Source organism: Pomacea canaliculata, linkage group LG9 (assembly GCF_003073045.1).
Source record: "Pomacea canaliculata isolate SZHN2017 linkage group LG9, ASM307304v1, whole genome shotgun sequence".
Lineage (NCBI taxonomy): Eukaryota > Metazoa > Mollusca > Gastropoda > Architaenioglossa > Ampullariidae > Pomacea > Pomacea canaliculata.
The window spans coordinates 16794470-16809993 of record NC_037598.1 but is presented as its reverse complement, the minus strand read 5'-3'; the positions used below and the strand labels follow the sequence as shown (position 1 = coordinate 16809993).

Below are 15524 nucleotides of genomic sequence, written 5' to 3'. Positions count from 1 at the left end.
TTAAAGTTTATTGTGAAAGTCTGATTTTCTGGGTGATCAAACAGGTGATATGCAAAAAGTCATCACAGTAAAGTTTTAAAACCATATGGCTATGCATTTAGGATTATCTTCACAAGTGGTGCACAAGCATGTGGAGTATTGTAGAGACACACAGTTACTCACCACCAACACTCTTGCTTCTCTTGACCTGAAACCAAAGCAGTTGCAATGCTTTAAGATGCTATAGCAACACATACCAATAAAAAGATTGCATGACAGCAGGACAACTAATAATCCAAATCCAAATGTTGCAATAGTCGACACTTAAAAAAAAAGGATGTTTTAAATAAATTAAAATAAATGTTTGATTACTCCTCTAGGAATTGCCCCATGCATATGGATGAAATGTTTTATCATCCTGTTGGTGTCTTTCCTGCATATTTTCATGTGTGCAGTATACTGATATGTCAACTGATATGTCAACAGGGAGAATTCTTCCCATATTGTTTTCTTATAGTTCCATTTGTATGGTGGCCTACATTCTTCGGTTGGCAATTGAGGTTCAAGGTGATCCTTACATGCTAACTGTGGCCTTTTCTACCCTAATCACTACTCCTCTCCTTTCTTATCAACTTTTTGAAGACCTGCATTGCCGCTGCCCCCAAGTTCATCTCAACTTCGTTAGCCCATAGCACTGTCACCGACACAGTTGTCACCAGTCAAGTCTGTTTTTGCAGAAATACATCGCCATCATCTCAAACAAACCATTTTTTTATCTACAAATTGATAAAAGTAATGTAATGCAAGACACCCCACCTTTCTCTGAAACTCCGGAGCATCTTGGAAGACTTTTGGCTCGGGTGAAATAGGACCTAGCAGACACCAGTCTTTGAACTGTCTCTGATATTCAGATTGAGTTGCTGCACTTACTTTGAATGGAACAGGTTTTAATTTTTCGCTGTACAACATCTGTAATTAAAAAGAGCATTGTAACCCTGTGTAAGTTTTTTGGTACAGCATTATTCAATTTATCAAATGATTCAACTGTATAAAAATAAAAAAGTTAAAACCTAAAAGTCAACATGCATATAATGCTGATAGTTACCATCTGATAAAATATTGATACAAGCCAAATTTTTTCGGCCAAGTGCAATACTTTCAAAAATGTTTGCTGTGATATACAGGCGCTGCATACATTAGGCTATTGTTATTTATTCAACCAATTATTTTGGTTCTTCGGGATAGATTACAGCTGGTGTTAAATTTTTCATTTTACTTTGCAGTCTCATCTACCTACCTACATTAACACAAACATACAGCAGAATACAACATACCATCACAATCTCAAGACATTATTGTTCTCAGAACAATACACTATTTATAAATAAAGTTAGCTTTAGCGCCATATTCAGGCCCAATGAGCAAGCTCATGGTGTTTTATACAGAATGATGCACACAGGCATAGGCAACATAATATGTTTACTTGAGAGAGCAATAATAAAAAAACAAACTTCACTCACTGTCTTCAGTTATTAGCTGGTCTTTACAATACTTACACCTTTATGCAGTGCTCATATAGTCAAATACTACATATGGCAGAGTGCTTTAAAATATTTACAGTATTTACATGAAAGAAATTTAAGTCCTAAGCTCCTCGAGGAGTTTCAAGGACTAAACATGAAACAAATATTTGCTCTTGATTACCTTTCCTCTAGGAATGCCTCCCCTTATTAGTCCATCCTACCCACTTCATCACATTCTCTGCTCTATACTCTGCCTCTCTCTTAAAACTTCATCCTGCCCACTTCATCTAGCAGATGATGCACTCCACATCACCTATTCTATACTCTGCTCTGCTGGTCAGCAGGCTTTTACATAACTACTCCTTCTGCTTGTTCCCTTCTAGCCCTACCAGGGTGCCTCTTTAAGTGGTTTTAAGCAAAAACTTAAAGCTCACCTCATTAAAATGTCTTTTAAACACTCTCTGGCACCTTGAACCGTCTTCATGGGACCTAGTGCAAATCTCATAAACTTAACTATGCTAAGGGACTTCTACCATTTAAATTTATCATTTACAGATGTCCTACCAACCTTTTCCTTTTTGCTCTTAATACCAGTGTGCTCATGCAGACCTTCAATTTATGCACCCAGAGCCCACTATAATTTCTACTAACCTGTTCTGCTGTTAAAAGTGGTGATGCTGGTTTGCCTTGTTTCCAGTTAAATTCTTTTTGGTACTCTGAAAGCTTAATTTTGCTTTTACGTTGAGGAGCTATCCCAGCTTTGTACTTTAATGCATGATTGGCCTGCATGATATAAATTTAAAATAGAATTAGTGATACAGAAAATATACACTGTATGCAATAGTACATATTTACTATGAATGCTAATGGGAATACCAAGAAGCTGACATAAAAGAAAATATTTTAGATGTCCAAAGAGAAGATTTCCCCATTTAAACAAATAGTGCACTCCGATGTGTCTTAAAGTTTGCTAAAACTAAGATTCTTCCAAAATCTACAATGTGAATAAAGAACATGCCACAAAAGTAGCATTCACATACATTTACAACCTCAGATTTATAAATAATTTTCAAACTTTTCTTGGTACTAACCTGATTTTCTTGACCATACGTGGCTTTGTTTTTCAGTAAAACACTCTCATCTCTGGTCTCATGCTCCTGCTTATTACGCTCCACCTGTGCCTTATTCTTTCCTGCTGTTTCCTTTTGTAGAATATCACTCAAATTTTTGTTTGGCATATTTGATTTCAAGGCATCAGAAATATTTGATGGCTTATGATCAGTGGGTGGAGGACTCGCAGGGGTTTCCATCTTGTTCTCAGTTGCTGCTGGAGTTGCCTTTAGTTTACTGAAACCCTTTAATTCATCCTGCTCTTATTAGTCAATATTTCCAATATAAATATAATGCAGATATTCTAATAGCTGATATATCGAATAAGCTTTCAAATCTGTTAAAAGTACTAATGTTATTTAAAATAAGCTTTCAAATCTGAGATAAAGATACAATTATTATATATGAGACTATGTTTCACTGCACATTCAAATGTACGTGTATTTCAAAATGTTCACTCTCTCTTAGACACACACATGTATATATATATAGAAAAGTGTTTAACGAGATGGTAGACGCTGGCTTCAAGGTTGTCCCCTGTCAACAGCGCTGATTGGTGTGCAAGTTTGTATTGGTCTAGAGGAGATGAAGGGGCCAACCAAATGCTAGGCAGACCCCTACAGCAAAGTCAGTGAAATATTCTAATATGGCTGGGCACCCATAATACAATAGCAATCCCATTGGATTTAAAAGGGAGGGAGAAGTGCTGTGTGGGAAGCTGGCAAAAGAGAAGCTTGGAGAGAGCAAGACAGGTCACAGTACTGTCAGCAGAAGTTATCGCCATCTCCTAGCGACAAAGTTGATGACAGCCTCTAAGGCAGAAATTTTGTGTCAAGTTTGGTGGTATTCACACAGGTAGATGCAGGCAGCTAGCCATTGGTCGCCATAATAAAAGTATCTACAACCTTCAGCTATGCACTGTGTTATCTTCACAAAGTATGAGTAAGTGTGTGCTGTGTGGTAGGTTACTATATTACAACAAGATGTAAAGAACTAGATGAGACCAGATAGAATGATGCAACTGTCGATACTTATTTGAGTAGGCAGCCAAGTCAATGACATTTAATGTAAACATCTGGTATTAAGATGACAGGATGCTTAAATGGATGGTAAGTCTGTAAATGTAAATGTTGATGAAGACAAAGGACAAACATCAGTTAACTTTAGTTCACCGTACACTTATGTTCTATGGCAATAAACAATGTCTACCCTCTACTGCTGGAAACAATGTTAATAGCCAGCATATACCACTCACACACACACACACCTTTTCTGCATCAATCTTCATCTGTTTGGATGGAGATACATCTTTATCATCTACTCTTTTATTAGTATTTTGATTCTCCTTCAAGTTGATGGATAGGTCTGAAGATGATGGTCCTTTAAGAAGATACTGCACATTCTGTGCAAACTTTTCTTGCTGGCCAAGCAAAGCATATTCTCTTCTCTTAACCCCAGATGTTTCATGCAAGTTAGCAGACAAGGAAGTAGGAGGCCCCTCAACACGTTTTTTGTGCTGCAAGGCTGGTTCACAGCTGATTCCTACAGCACAGTAGACAGCAAACATATCTTTTAGCTGTACAAGTAATTCTACTAACATTTTAAAGATTTATAATGTAAATGAACCCAGATGTACTCAAAACTAGTCTCTCTCCCTCTCTCCTTGTATATGCATGTATGATGTATTCAATATGACAAAGTATAGTATTTATTATACATGCAATGTATTATGTCTATTGGGTAAATAGCAAATACCAGTTAATAAACTCACATTAAAGGAAATTAAAGGCATATGCCATTTAAAAATGGTTATAGCCATGAAAAAGCATCAAATACAAAATTTCCCTTGTAAGCAATTTTTTACATGGAGTGTTTGGTATTCAGCTTGTTAAGAAAGAAATATAACTAAGGAAACAATTGTAATTTATGCCATATCAATAATTACAACTGAACTAAATTATCAGTACATTACAATTATTAAAAGAAAATACTACTAACTGTACATTCTAAACTGTATTGCAAGTAACAACATGCTGAAAAGTTTCTCCTTAATGTACCAAATCATTAAAAATGTAGAAGTACATATTATTCTTATTGAAATTTGTCTCATTTTAAGTAAGAGTTTCTTGGACAAAGATATTTCTAAGGTATGCTTTTTATGTCTTAAGGCAAAGCTTTCTTTTGATATTTGTGTTGTTGCAAGATTTATGCAAATGCAATAAGATCCGAATGTTTTGCATTACTGTTGGTTGTTAAATGTTTAATGTTATATTGAACCCAAAATATTGCCAATATCAAATATTACATATCTTTAAATTTGAAAAAAAATTATATAATTATTCAAACTAATTCAAGCAAATTATTCAAACAACAAAAGGATTTGTCCAGTTTCAAAAGTTGTGTTACATTATTAAAATCTTAACATTTAACAAAAATCTAAATCTGCAAACAAGTCTGGATGTCTGACATCTTTCGATTTGTAGAAAGAATAAGTCTGAATCGATAACATACATTAAATATAACAATGATTTGTTCTTAACTTATAACAATACCTCAGAAATGGCATTTTTTTGTAATTTATAGTACAAGATAGTTCTAGCCATTAAAAAATAATTTAGTAAAATTACTTTTGGTAACTTAATGGCTAATTCATTAATACTCAATATCAACAACATATAATGTGACTATTGTTACAGTCTCCCTTTTTATATGCAAAACAAATTTCTACAAAAATGAGCAATTGAATATGCATTTATTGGAAGTAATTTTTAAAAAGCCTGTAATACTTTGAGATTTGATATTTAGCACAATAAAATTCTTTACATCTTCTTCCAATTAGCCATGAATCTGGGTACACTGACTTAAAATCGTCAAACGATATGAGTAGCTCAAGCAAAAAAAAAAAACAAATAATTTATGTCATATATGGTATACATTTAAGTGCACTTATGCCCACACAAGCATATGCAGTACACACATTTTTATGTAGCTAGCAAGCACAGGGAACTTGTTAAGTTTAACCCATCTTGCTGTTTGCTCTCATTTATGAGGAATGCATAGACAACAACTAAAGACTTTGTTTCGATTTATTGAATAGCTCTGGAACCAACCCAAGTGCTATCAGCACATTGACTGGATGTAGCTTTCTGATAAGAAAATCTTGGCTTCTTTCTAATTCAGTACTTACTTGAACTTTCCATAACATGTTCCTTCATCTTTTGTTTAATGAAAATTCATCTACAATCATCTGTAGTTAGATGTGCCTACATTTGTGTGTCTCTATTGTTTGAAATAAGCTAAAAATGAAATAAATACAACTTTATTGTCTCACGAGAGAAATTCATTCATATAAAGTACAAGGAGACACAACTAATCGTGCGAGTTAAGAACATATCCGTGTTCTTTCTGTTTTCTTTGTCTTGTAAATTAATCTGTTCAACATGCAGAGTACCTAGCTCACTGGAGTGGTTTCCAGCCCACTGGGCAGGCTGATACCATTTGCCAGTAGAGCTTTTGGTGGGAACCATGGACTCCGACTCATTCTGCAATGTATGATGACAGAGACTTATAAATTTTGGTATATTCTTCCAGGTGAATGAAGGGTTATGTTTCTCCTTGTAGCTCATATCTCAATAGTGAAACTTCTGAGACATTTTAAAGTTTTAGTTGTGAACTATAACTTTTTTATAATGATTAGCCAACAACTAGCTGCTTCTATGACTATGAGTCACCTTTTTCTTATAATTCATTCCAAAAAAAGTTATAACAGTTTAAAACTACACATTAGCCCATAGGCAAAAGACAATTAAATTAGCATTTGTACAACTAATCTGAGATTATCGGTCATGCCAGTGTAGCAAGCACACATCAAAGAGGAAACAAAAATAACACAATAATTGAGGGCCTGGAGAATTCCATGCTCTTTAGGGTAAAGCATTCAGCAACTTTACTTAGTATTTTGCATGACATCTATTATTAAGGCTAAAATCAGCAAACTTTCCAGAAGTAACAAATAATCAGCAAACACCTAGCAGTTACATCATTACATTAACAATAAAGTAATGGCTGACTGGAAGGATACTGCATCAATGTTGCTCATACAGGTGGTGATTAATAAAGCTAAGAAAATGACAAAAGCTAAAATGCACACAAAAAGCACTATTGTCTTTGATACTTTGCAGTGCCCAAACTATACAATCATAACAGCAAGTTTTGTACCCAGTGATAAAGAATTTTTTCCTGCAGATGCCGCACGCTGCTCAGGTGAAGGTCTGAAATGTCTACTGCGAAAAGAGTCTACCCATTTATAGTTTATCTTGTAGTCTGATCTTCCCTGAAAGATATGAGATGCAAAGTACCTGTATCATCTCAAATGAAAGTGAACAGTTATTACTGGTTTCTTTTTTATAGATACGACAAACCAACAATAATAAAACTTCATAAAGCATGACAAACATGAACTTCTATATTGTCAGACTACTTTTTCAATGCAAAATATTTTTTGGTGGCTGAGTTTTGTTCGCTACATGAAATCCAAAATTCTAAATCCAACTGAACAATTTGATTCTTTTTATAAGCATGCCAACGAAAAGGACATTTTTACTGTCACTCAAAAAAGAGGTTAAAAATCTATTACAAAAAACCAAAATGCTAGTGCAGATTAGTGTGTTTGTAGCAACCTACTCATGGTATGGGAAGTATGTCTTAATGAAATCATGTTTTTGTGTAGGTGTAAGTTTTGGGGGTTTTTTCTCTTTTATAGCTTACTTATTTGCACATGTTGGCCAAACACAATTCAGCCCATAGTCTGTCCTTTTGCATCATGTAGAATGTGACATGAGGAGTAGCTGTATAAAAGCATTTGAAAATAATTTTCTTCCCATTCTTTTTTAAAACTACAGTCAAAAGCCTCTATAATTCTCCCCTAAAACCCAACATCAGTGGCTATTTTTCAGTGTATGATTTGTTAAATGACATACTGATGCATTATTGATGTAGTGCAATGCTGTATGTGTTTTCTAATAAACAAAGTGTTCACTTTTGTACAGCTATTTATTTCTTGTTTTATATGTTGATACTCTCTTCTTTTTAAAAACAGTCAACAAAACTCATCACTTAAACAAGTCCAAAGTCTTAAACCTGGAGTAGTGATGTGCTGTTTAATGATGTACAGAGTACCTGTTAGCTATTTTCCCAGTGTTTTGATTAAAATATTCACCAAATATGGCCAAACTGCTACCATGTTTTTAAGAGGATACCATGTTCACAGACTTATTGCCATGATAGCCATCACTACACTTTTAGTGTGTTTGCTTATCTATGGGATTTAACCTAACCCCACACACCTCTATACTCTCCAAAATCTAAAACCTACATATGTCTACCCATGGTAAGAGTGATCAAAGCAGACAGTTGACTGTATGGGAACCTACAACAGGCACAGCTACCTTTTGTTCCTTATGCTGCTGTTGATTTGTAGGTTAAATGTTTTTCAATGGTTTTATAACAGCAAATCAAATGTTGCATGATTGTGAACCGATTATTCTAGGATTTACAAAAAAAGTAAAAGATGAGCCTATGCGTATTAAAATAATAATAATTAAATGTGTAGATGATGATGATAATAATAATGATGATGATGCATTTCTATAGCACATTTACTACCAGCAACATACTCAATGCTCTATGACATAAATATAAACAAGTGGCTTAATAATATCTGTTTCACACATACATGCACACACAATTAAAAGGGTGTCTATAAATGAATAAATAATTTTTAAAAAAACACACACAAGCATATGGGAGTGGAAAGTATGTTAAAAAAAGAGAAAAGAGGAGAGACCTTCAATAGAGATCCTGGAAAAGGTAGGTCTTGAGCCCAGCCTTGAAAGTTTCAAAGGTGGTACTTGTGCAAAGCTTTTCAGATACTGGGGCCAGAGAAAGAGAAATAGCAGCTGCCACAGTCAACCTATCTGATGTGTGGCACATGCAGGTTGGCATCAGCAGATTGAAGAAACTGATTGCAGGCTGAAAAGGTGTTAATAACTCCAATATCCTGAAGCAAGGCCATTAAGAAAACAGTAGCAGAGTGAGACAGGGCAGCTCACAGAGGAGTGAGGTTACATGACTGGATTTTCACTTATGTCCGACACCTGCAGGCAGCAGAGTTTTGGACTCTTTGAAGCTTTTTCAGGCTGTTGGGAAGCTCAAAAAAAAAAAGAGGAGTTGGAATAGCCCAGCCAGGACAGCACAAATGCAGACATAAGTGTTTTGGTGGAAAAAAACTGCTAATAAAAGATTTATATGGTGAATTCTGGAAAAAGCTCTAAAAAGAGTATTAAATTTTTACATTCTGATTTGTATCATATATTGTGGTTCTCTAGTGACACTGGTGCATCAATGGTAAAACCAAGAACTAATATCCATGAATATCATATATTAATACACGTCCAGGGGTAAAACCATGATGTAACTGTGCGAAAACAAGTTTAATGTGCTATTTACAAAAGAATTCACAGTCAACTTTACAACAGTAAAAACAAAACAAAACAAACACACAAGCCTCAATAAATGCATGACAACATAGCAAACTTGAACAAAGATCAAATGAAGAAGAGAAACTGAAAAAGTGAACAGAAGATTCTGCCTCCTTATAAATGATGTTTCTTAAAAAGCGGATCTTGTTTTTCATGAATTAAAACCTACTGGGACCAGGCTACATGCATGAGTGTAGGCTGTCATCCAAGAGCAGGTCACAGTTGGTGAACAGCAAATAATTTGTCCATATAGAGGCAAGTAACAGTATCACAATAAAGCAGAAAGGGTAAAGTTAATAAATTATAACAAATTCATTATTATTAAAAATTCTATACAGCATGAAACAATGGAACAATTTATTTTGTACAGTATATAACATGTACAAACTTGTCAAATGAGAATCCACTGCCGTTATAAAGTACAGAACTAACCAACAGAAAAACAACTTATTCTTAATCTAAAAACTATTTATTTACGTTTATCTCTAAATACCAACCTTAAATTGGACAGGCATTGTGAAAGTGCTTCACGCACACTTAATGAAAAGTTTAAATGCGCGGTTTAAACAAGTTCGTGGTGACAGCTGGTGCTTTCCGGATGTATATGAATTGGCGTCTCCCGCAACGAGCATGCGCAGAGAGTGGCGGCAAGAACTACATCCTGAGTAGGCCCAAACCTTATCCTTGCTCTTCCGGATAGGTGCATTGATGGTTGTTAATAAAGTTAATGAAAAATTTCGTAGAAAAAAAACGCAAAGACGAACTTTCTGTGTATCGGGTCGATCATGGATTTGTATACATGTTTCTGCATGGCTTTTTGCCGATTCAACCACCGCACAAGTCGATTCCGTGCGTTGATTCTACCGCAAAATATAATTATTTAGTCTTAATGTTGTAGTCTACTTGGCGAGCGCGTGTATGTGTGCGCCACTTTAAGGGCCACCGAGACGATCTCTACGGGCCCCTTAATGTAATCGTAAATTATTTCCCAGTATATAATAATATATGCTTACAATTCTATTGTCAATATCAACATTTCATTCAGTAACATATTTTAGCCGGACTGACTCTCCCTAAAGGCCAACACCGCGCCAAATCAGTCCGTTCCTCTTTGATGTTCCAGGGAAGAGGACGGAAGTTCCCAAGGAGAATAGCTCTCGTTCGTCGGGTGCGTCGTCTAATCTTTACCACGCGTTGTGTTGTTTTTTTTTTTTATTCCTATCCACTACGCACCCGCACTCGGCCGACCTTGGAGTCTACAAAAGACCATGCTTTACTTGCTCAGACTAATTCAGCTGGCATAACATGGTCCCAGAACCGGGGTGTAGTTGCGGCCCTATGCTCAACTGGGGGCTGGGGACAAGGATCAAGAAGCAGTAGCAGCAGCATGGGGAAAATCTGCATGATCGAAACAGTTTAATGACTGACGGTTACACTTCAGCCTAGAGTTTTCATAATCTTAATGACCCCCACATTTTGCAACTGAAATTCATTTGTTTGCAGTTTCAAAACCTTTCCCCTTCATCTCATGATTCACATAACATTACAAGGAAGTCTAAGTTTTTTATTGGCAGGTGAAGTACAAGTATGTAAAATCAGTGGCTGGAGGCACTGTCATACAGATTTATATATAACAAAGCAAAATCACTAGTATAACAATGGAAACACAAAATTGAACACTAGCTGCTACTGATCCTACAATTGATATCTGAAAGCTGGGCCATATAAACGTTGGTGCCCTGATCTTCCAGCAAATTAGCAAACAGCCTGAAGTTGAGTGTTTGCCTTTAAGAAAAGATGTATTACACTTACATTTGCTTTCATGCTGTGATGACAATTCTTGGATTTTGCCTACCTTTCCCTTTCAAGGACTTGACGGCTTTGATGATTTCTGACTTGGTTGGTGGGTTGATGTTTACTTGGAGTTGTTCGGCAGCTGGGGCAATGTCCAAAGTGGTTGTTGGTGGTGGTCAGTTAAGTATTTCTTCAGAATGTTCCACTCAGCAAGATCTTTGTTCTGCATCCCAGTGATGACGCTGCCATTCTTATTCTTTATTGGCCTGCACACATTGGTGTTTTTTCTTCCTGACAGAATTCTTGTTATTTTGTATAGTCTCTTTGTGTCTTCCCTGACCGTTGCCATTACACCTGGTCTCCCACATGCCGAGGAGCTTGATGTTATAGTTCTACCTGAGCTGATTTACCTCTCTCGTACAGGGTTCTGATGTTCCAGGTCCCTATCCTGGTTTTTGCCTTGGCCGTGAGAAGATGGGTCGGGGAGCTAGTTTCCTGAGGGCTTTCGCCAGGATGAGTCATAGGCCCTTCTGAAGAGGGCTCTTCCCGTCCTGGCTAAAGTTGTGTTTGCGGTTTCTGTAGCTTTTTGTTTCTTCACAGGGTGGAGTTACTAGCCCCACCCCAAACCCTCCTCCTTCATCTGGGCTTGGGACCAGCAGGTTACCAAGGTGTTTTCCAGGCGGAGTTAAGAAAAATAAGGAAAGCTTCACCAATTTGCATGTCATCCTTGTGGAGAAACCATGTTAATCTGATCTGTAACGTTCCAATTTAAGTATATGTTCCACATGAACAGTATACGTCTCAAGTTTAAGAGCACCTAACAAACTGCGACCAGACAGCTGCTGCTGATGAAACATTATGCGGTCTGGCACTGCAGTGTGCCTCCTCGTGTCTTTCTGGTCCTGTAGGCCCGACTGCTGTCTAGAGTTTAACAGCCCCTAACAAGGAACAACTCTCATCTACCAGCCTCGAGCTCTGCTGTCTGCGACCAGACAGCTGCTGATGATGAAGCATTATACGGTCTGGCACAACCGCGTGCCTCCTCATGTCTTTCTGGTCCTGTAGACCCGACTGCTGTCTAGAGCTTAACAGCGCCTAACAAGGACCAACGCTCATCTACCAGCCTCGAGCTCTGCTGTCTGGGACCAGACAGCTGCTGATGATGAAGCATTATACGGTCTGGCACTACCGCGTGCCTCCTCATGTCTTTCTGGTCCTGCAGGCCCGACTGCTGTCTAGAGCTTAACAGCGCCTAACAAGGACCAACACTCATCTACCAGCCTCGAGCTCTGCTGTCTGCGACCAGACAGCTGCTGATGATGAAGCATTGTTCGGTCTGGAACTTCAGTGTGCCTCCTCGTGTCTTTCTGGTCCTGTAGGCCCAACTGCTGTCTAGAGCTTAACAGCGCCTAACAAGGACCAACGCTCATCTACCAGCCTCGAGCTCTGCTGTCTGGGACCAGACAGCTGCTGATGATGAAGCATTATGCGGTCTGGCACTACTACAGCATGCCTCCTCATGTCTTTCTGGTCCTGCAGGCCCGACTGCTGTCTAGAGCTTAACAGTGCCTAACAAGGACCAACGCTCATCTACCAGCCTCGATCTCTACTGTCTGCGACCAGACAGCTGCTGATGATGAAGCATTGTTCGGTCTGGAACTTCAGTGTGCCTCCTCGTGTCTTTCTGGTCCTGTAGGCCCAACTGCTGTCTAGACCAGCATGCCTCCTCATGTCTTTCTGGTCCTGTAGGCCCGACTGCTGTCTAGAGCTTAACAGCGCCTAACAAGGACCAACGCTCATCTACCAGCCTCGAGCTCTGCTGTCTGGGACCAGACAGCTGCTGATGATGAAGCATTATACGGTCTGGCACTACCGCGTGCCTCCTCATGTCTTTCTGGTCCTGCAGGCCCGACTGCTGTCTAGAGCTTAACAGCGACTAACAAGGACCAACGCTCATCTACCAGCCTCGAGCTCTGCTGTCTGGGACCAGACAGCTGCTGATGATGAAGCATTATGCGGTCTGGCACTACTACCGAATGCCTCCTCATGTCTTTCTGGTCCTGTAGGCCCGACTGCTGTCTAGAGCTTAACAGCGCCTAACAAGGACCAACACTCATCTACCAGCCTCGAGCTCTGCTGTCTGGGACCAGACAGCTGCTGATGATGAAGCATTATGCGGTCTGGCACTACCGCGTGCCTCCTCATGTCTTTCTGGTCCTGCAGGCCCGACTGCTGTCTAGAGCTTAACAGCGCCTAACAAGGCCCAACACTCATCTACCAGCCTCGAGCTCTGCTGTCTGCGACCAGACAGCTGCTGATGATGAAGCATTGTTCGGTCTGGAACTTCAGTGTGCCTCCTCGTGTCTTTCTGGTCCTGTAGACCCGACTGCTGTCTAGAGCTTAACAGCCCCTAACAAGGACCAACGCTCATCTACCAGCCTCGAGCTCTGCTGTCTGCGACCAGACAGCTGCTGATGATGAAGCATTATACGGTCTGGCACTGCCGTGTCTACCATCCTCGACCTCAACTGTCTTCTTCTTCTTCTTGTTTTTCTTCTTTTTCTTGCTGTTCTTCTATTTCTTCTTCTTCTTTTTAACTTTTTTTCTTTTTTTTTTTTTCTTTTTTTTTTGTTCTTGTTCTTCCTCTTCTTCTTACTGTTCTTTTTCTTCTTCTTCTGGCTCTGCAGCGTGCCACTCTGTGTCTCTCTGGTCCTGTAGGGGCAAAGATGTGGAATGAGAAAGATGATGTGAAAAGGGTCGGGATAGTTACAAACCCACCCTTCCTTCCCGTCCCATTTCTTCTTGCACACCATCTTTCCCACGACATCCCAACCAACCTCCTTCATCCCTTCATCCACTCCTCATACCTCTTTCTCTCCTTCCCATTCCCTCTCTCCCGACCAAACCCCTTGAGGTTGTAAATGATGACAAGAGGGGAAAAGAGGATGTCTGGGATTAAAGAAGATAATTGTTGAAGTATAGGGTGTGGGAATGGATAGCAAGGAGTGAGCTAGGTGGAAAAGGAAGAAATGGGAATAGCCTGAAAACATAAAAGGGAAACGTACAACTGTGACTAATGTAATGCAACCAGAAAGCATTGTGTAAACATGTGCTGAAAATTACTATACACCATTATACATAGTGAAAACATGAGGTGGTTTAATGGACACAAGAGTGGGATTCTCACAAGAAACCGTTAGGCAGTTCCTTCCATAACCAATTACCATGGAAGTAGTGGAAGAAGTAGTTGAGTGCCTATGTATTTGTATGTGTGCACAGATATAAACCAATGCACACAAACATACATGCACAAAGCACACTAAAGCATCAAGTTACGAGATGTGTTCTGGAAAACTAATTTAGCTGAGAAACCAATATATCAATATTTAAATTATACTTTGGGGATTCAACTCACAATGTTGAATAATACACATTTTAAGTTTACTTGGTTGTAAATTATATTGTATTATTTATTATAAGTATATATACTTACTGCTACACATGTGTGTGCTTGCATAGGGGGGTGTACTTGTGTTGTGGGAAGTGCATGCTAGGAGTGGTCCCGTGGAGGTTACAATTTTCATTCATGGAAATTTAAATGTCATTGAATGAAAGGAACATTCCAAATCCTACATCTTAATCACAAAGGTTTAAACACACTTCCTTTAAATGTGAACTATATATATACACATGAACACACACAAGCACATATACAATTACACATACCCAGCGTCAGTCAAGAAATTATACTATAACACTGATTTTAGCAATCTAAATCCTGAATCTTAACTGCAAAGGCCACAAGACCTCGCGATCTCGTCTTTCATGTGAACTAAATTGGATATAAAGACACACACACACATTGATACAAACAAACGCACACACATGCATGCGCAAAGCATACAATTTCTCTGCCTCGCGTTTTTACTCACATGAATAGATTAATAGTAACTGTACAATAGCAAAGAAGAAATGTCGTGTCCTTGGAAGGTGAGTGGTTCATGAACCTCATTCAAAAATCAATGACAGTTTAAACATCAAGGAAGTTGAGAGAATTTGTTGTGAAGAATCTTTAATGAAAAATATTACAATTTATTCCAGGTATTGCTCGCTCGAACAGCCTCCGAGGACTACACAGAGTAACGAAGGGGTTATTCCTTGACCTGTAACAACATTAATTACTTTAAATATCGTACCTTTGCTAGAAAGCTTAGTTTGATGCTTTACGGTCGTGCAGCTATGGGAGGTGAGACACAGAAGTGACCTGCTGACAAGTTTTTTCGTAGCTTGCACACAGTTAAAGGTGAGCACGAGCTCTGGTCATGGTGAGCATGCAGCCTGCGGACTGCACGTGATTTGTTGACATCTGGGCTAGAGCACGTGAACCGCTGTCTGTGCTGTCCCGTCTGTGTTTATAGGACATCTGGAATCCCTGGTTGACTAATTATTTGGTTCTTTTGACACTGGGGCTCTGTATGGAGCCAACAGGCTCCCCGTCTATCATTTGACCATTTATCTATTGGTCACAGCCCCGAGTCAATTGGAGTGTAGCCTTGTCGGTTTGATCTCCGATTACACA

At 38.7% G+C, this 15524-nt stretch overlaps 1 protein-coding gene and 1 non-coding gene across 6 annotated transcripts in view; both read right to left on the bottom strand.

The window, feature by feature from the left end:
• Positions 1 to 11811, bottom strand: part of LOC112571989 (nuclear protein MDM1-like) — a 28494-nt gene extending 16683 nt beyond the window's left edge. For 2 of the 5 annotated variants that reach the window (XM_025251451.1, XM_025251452.1), the window contains exons 1-7: positions 9649 to 9787; positions 6831 to 6945; positions 3880 to 4154; positions 2594 to 2857; positions 2154 to 2285; positions 796 to 948; positions 163 to 187 (exon numbers count right to left, since the gene is read on the bottom strand). In XM_025251451.1, the coding sequence (XP_025107236.1) occupies positions 163 to 187; positions 796 to 948; positions 2154 to 2285; positions 2594 to 2857; positions 3880 to 4154; positions 6831 to 6945; positions 9649 to 9666 (982 nt within the window). In that variant the 5' untranslated portion in view covers positions 9667 to 9787. Of the gene's footprint in view, positions 1 to 162; positions 188 to 795; positions 949 to 2153; positions 2286 to 2593; positions 2858 to 3879; positions 4155 to 6063; positions 6155 to 6830; positions 6946 to 9648; positions 9794 to 11006 lie in introns of those variants that run through there. The other 3 variants (XM_025251454.1, XM_025251453.1, XM_025251455.1) reach the window with 3 other exon arrangements.
• Positions 11636 to 11736, bottom strand: LOC112573024. The gene has a single exon (XR_003101133.1). It is a non-coding gene; the product is annotated as a U6 spliceosomal RNA (small nuclear RNA).
• Positions 11812 to 15524: the final 3713 nt, after the last annotated feature.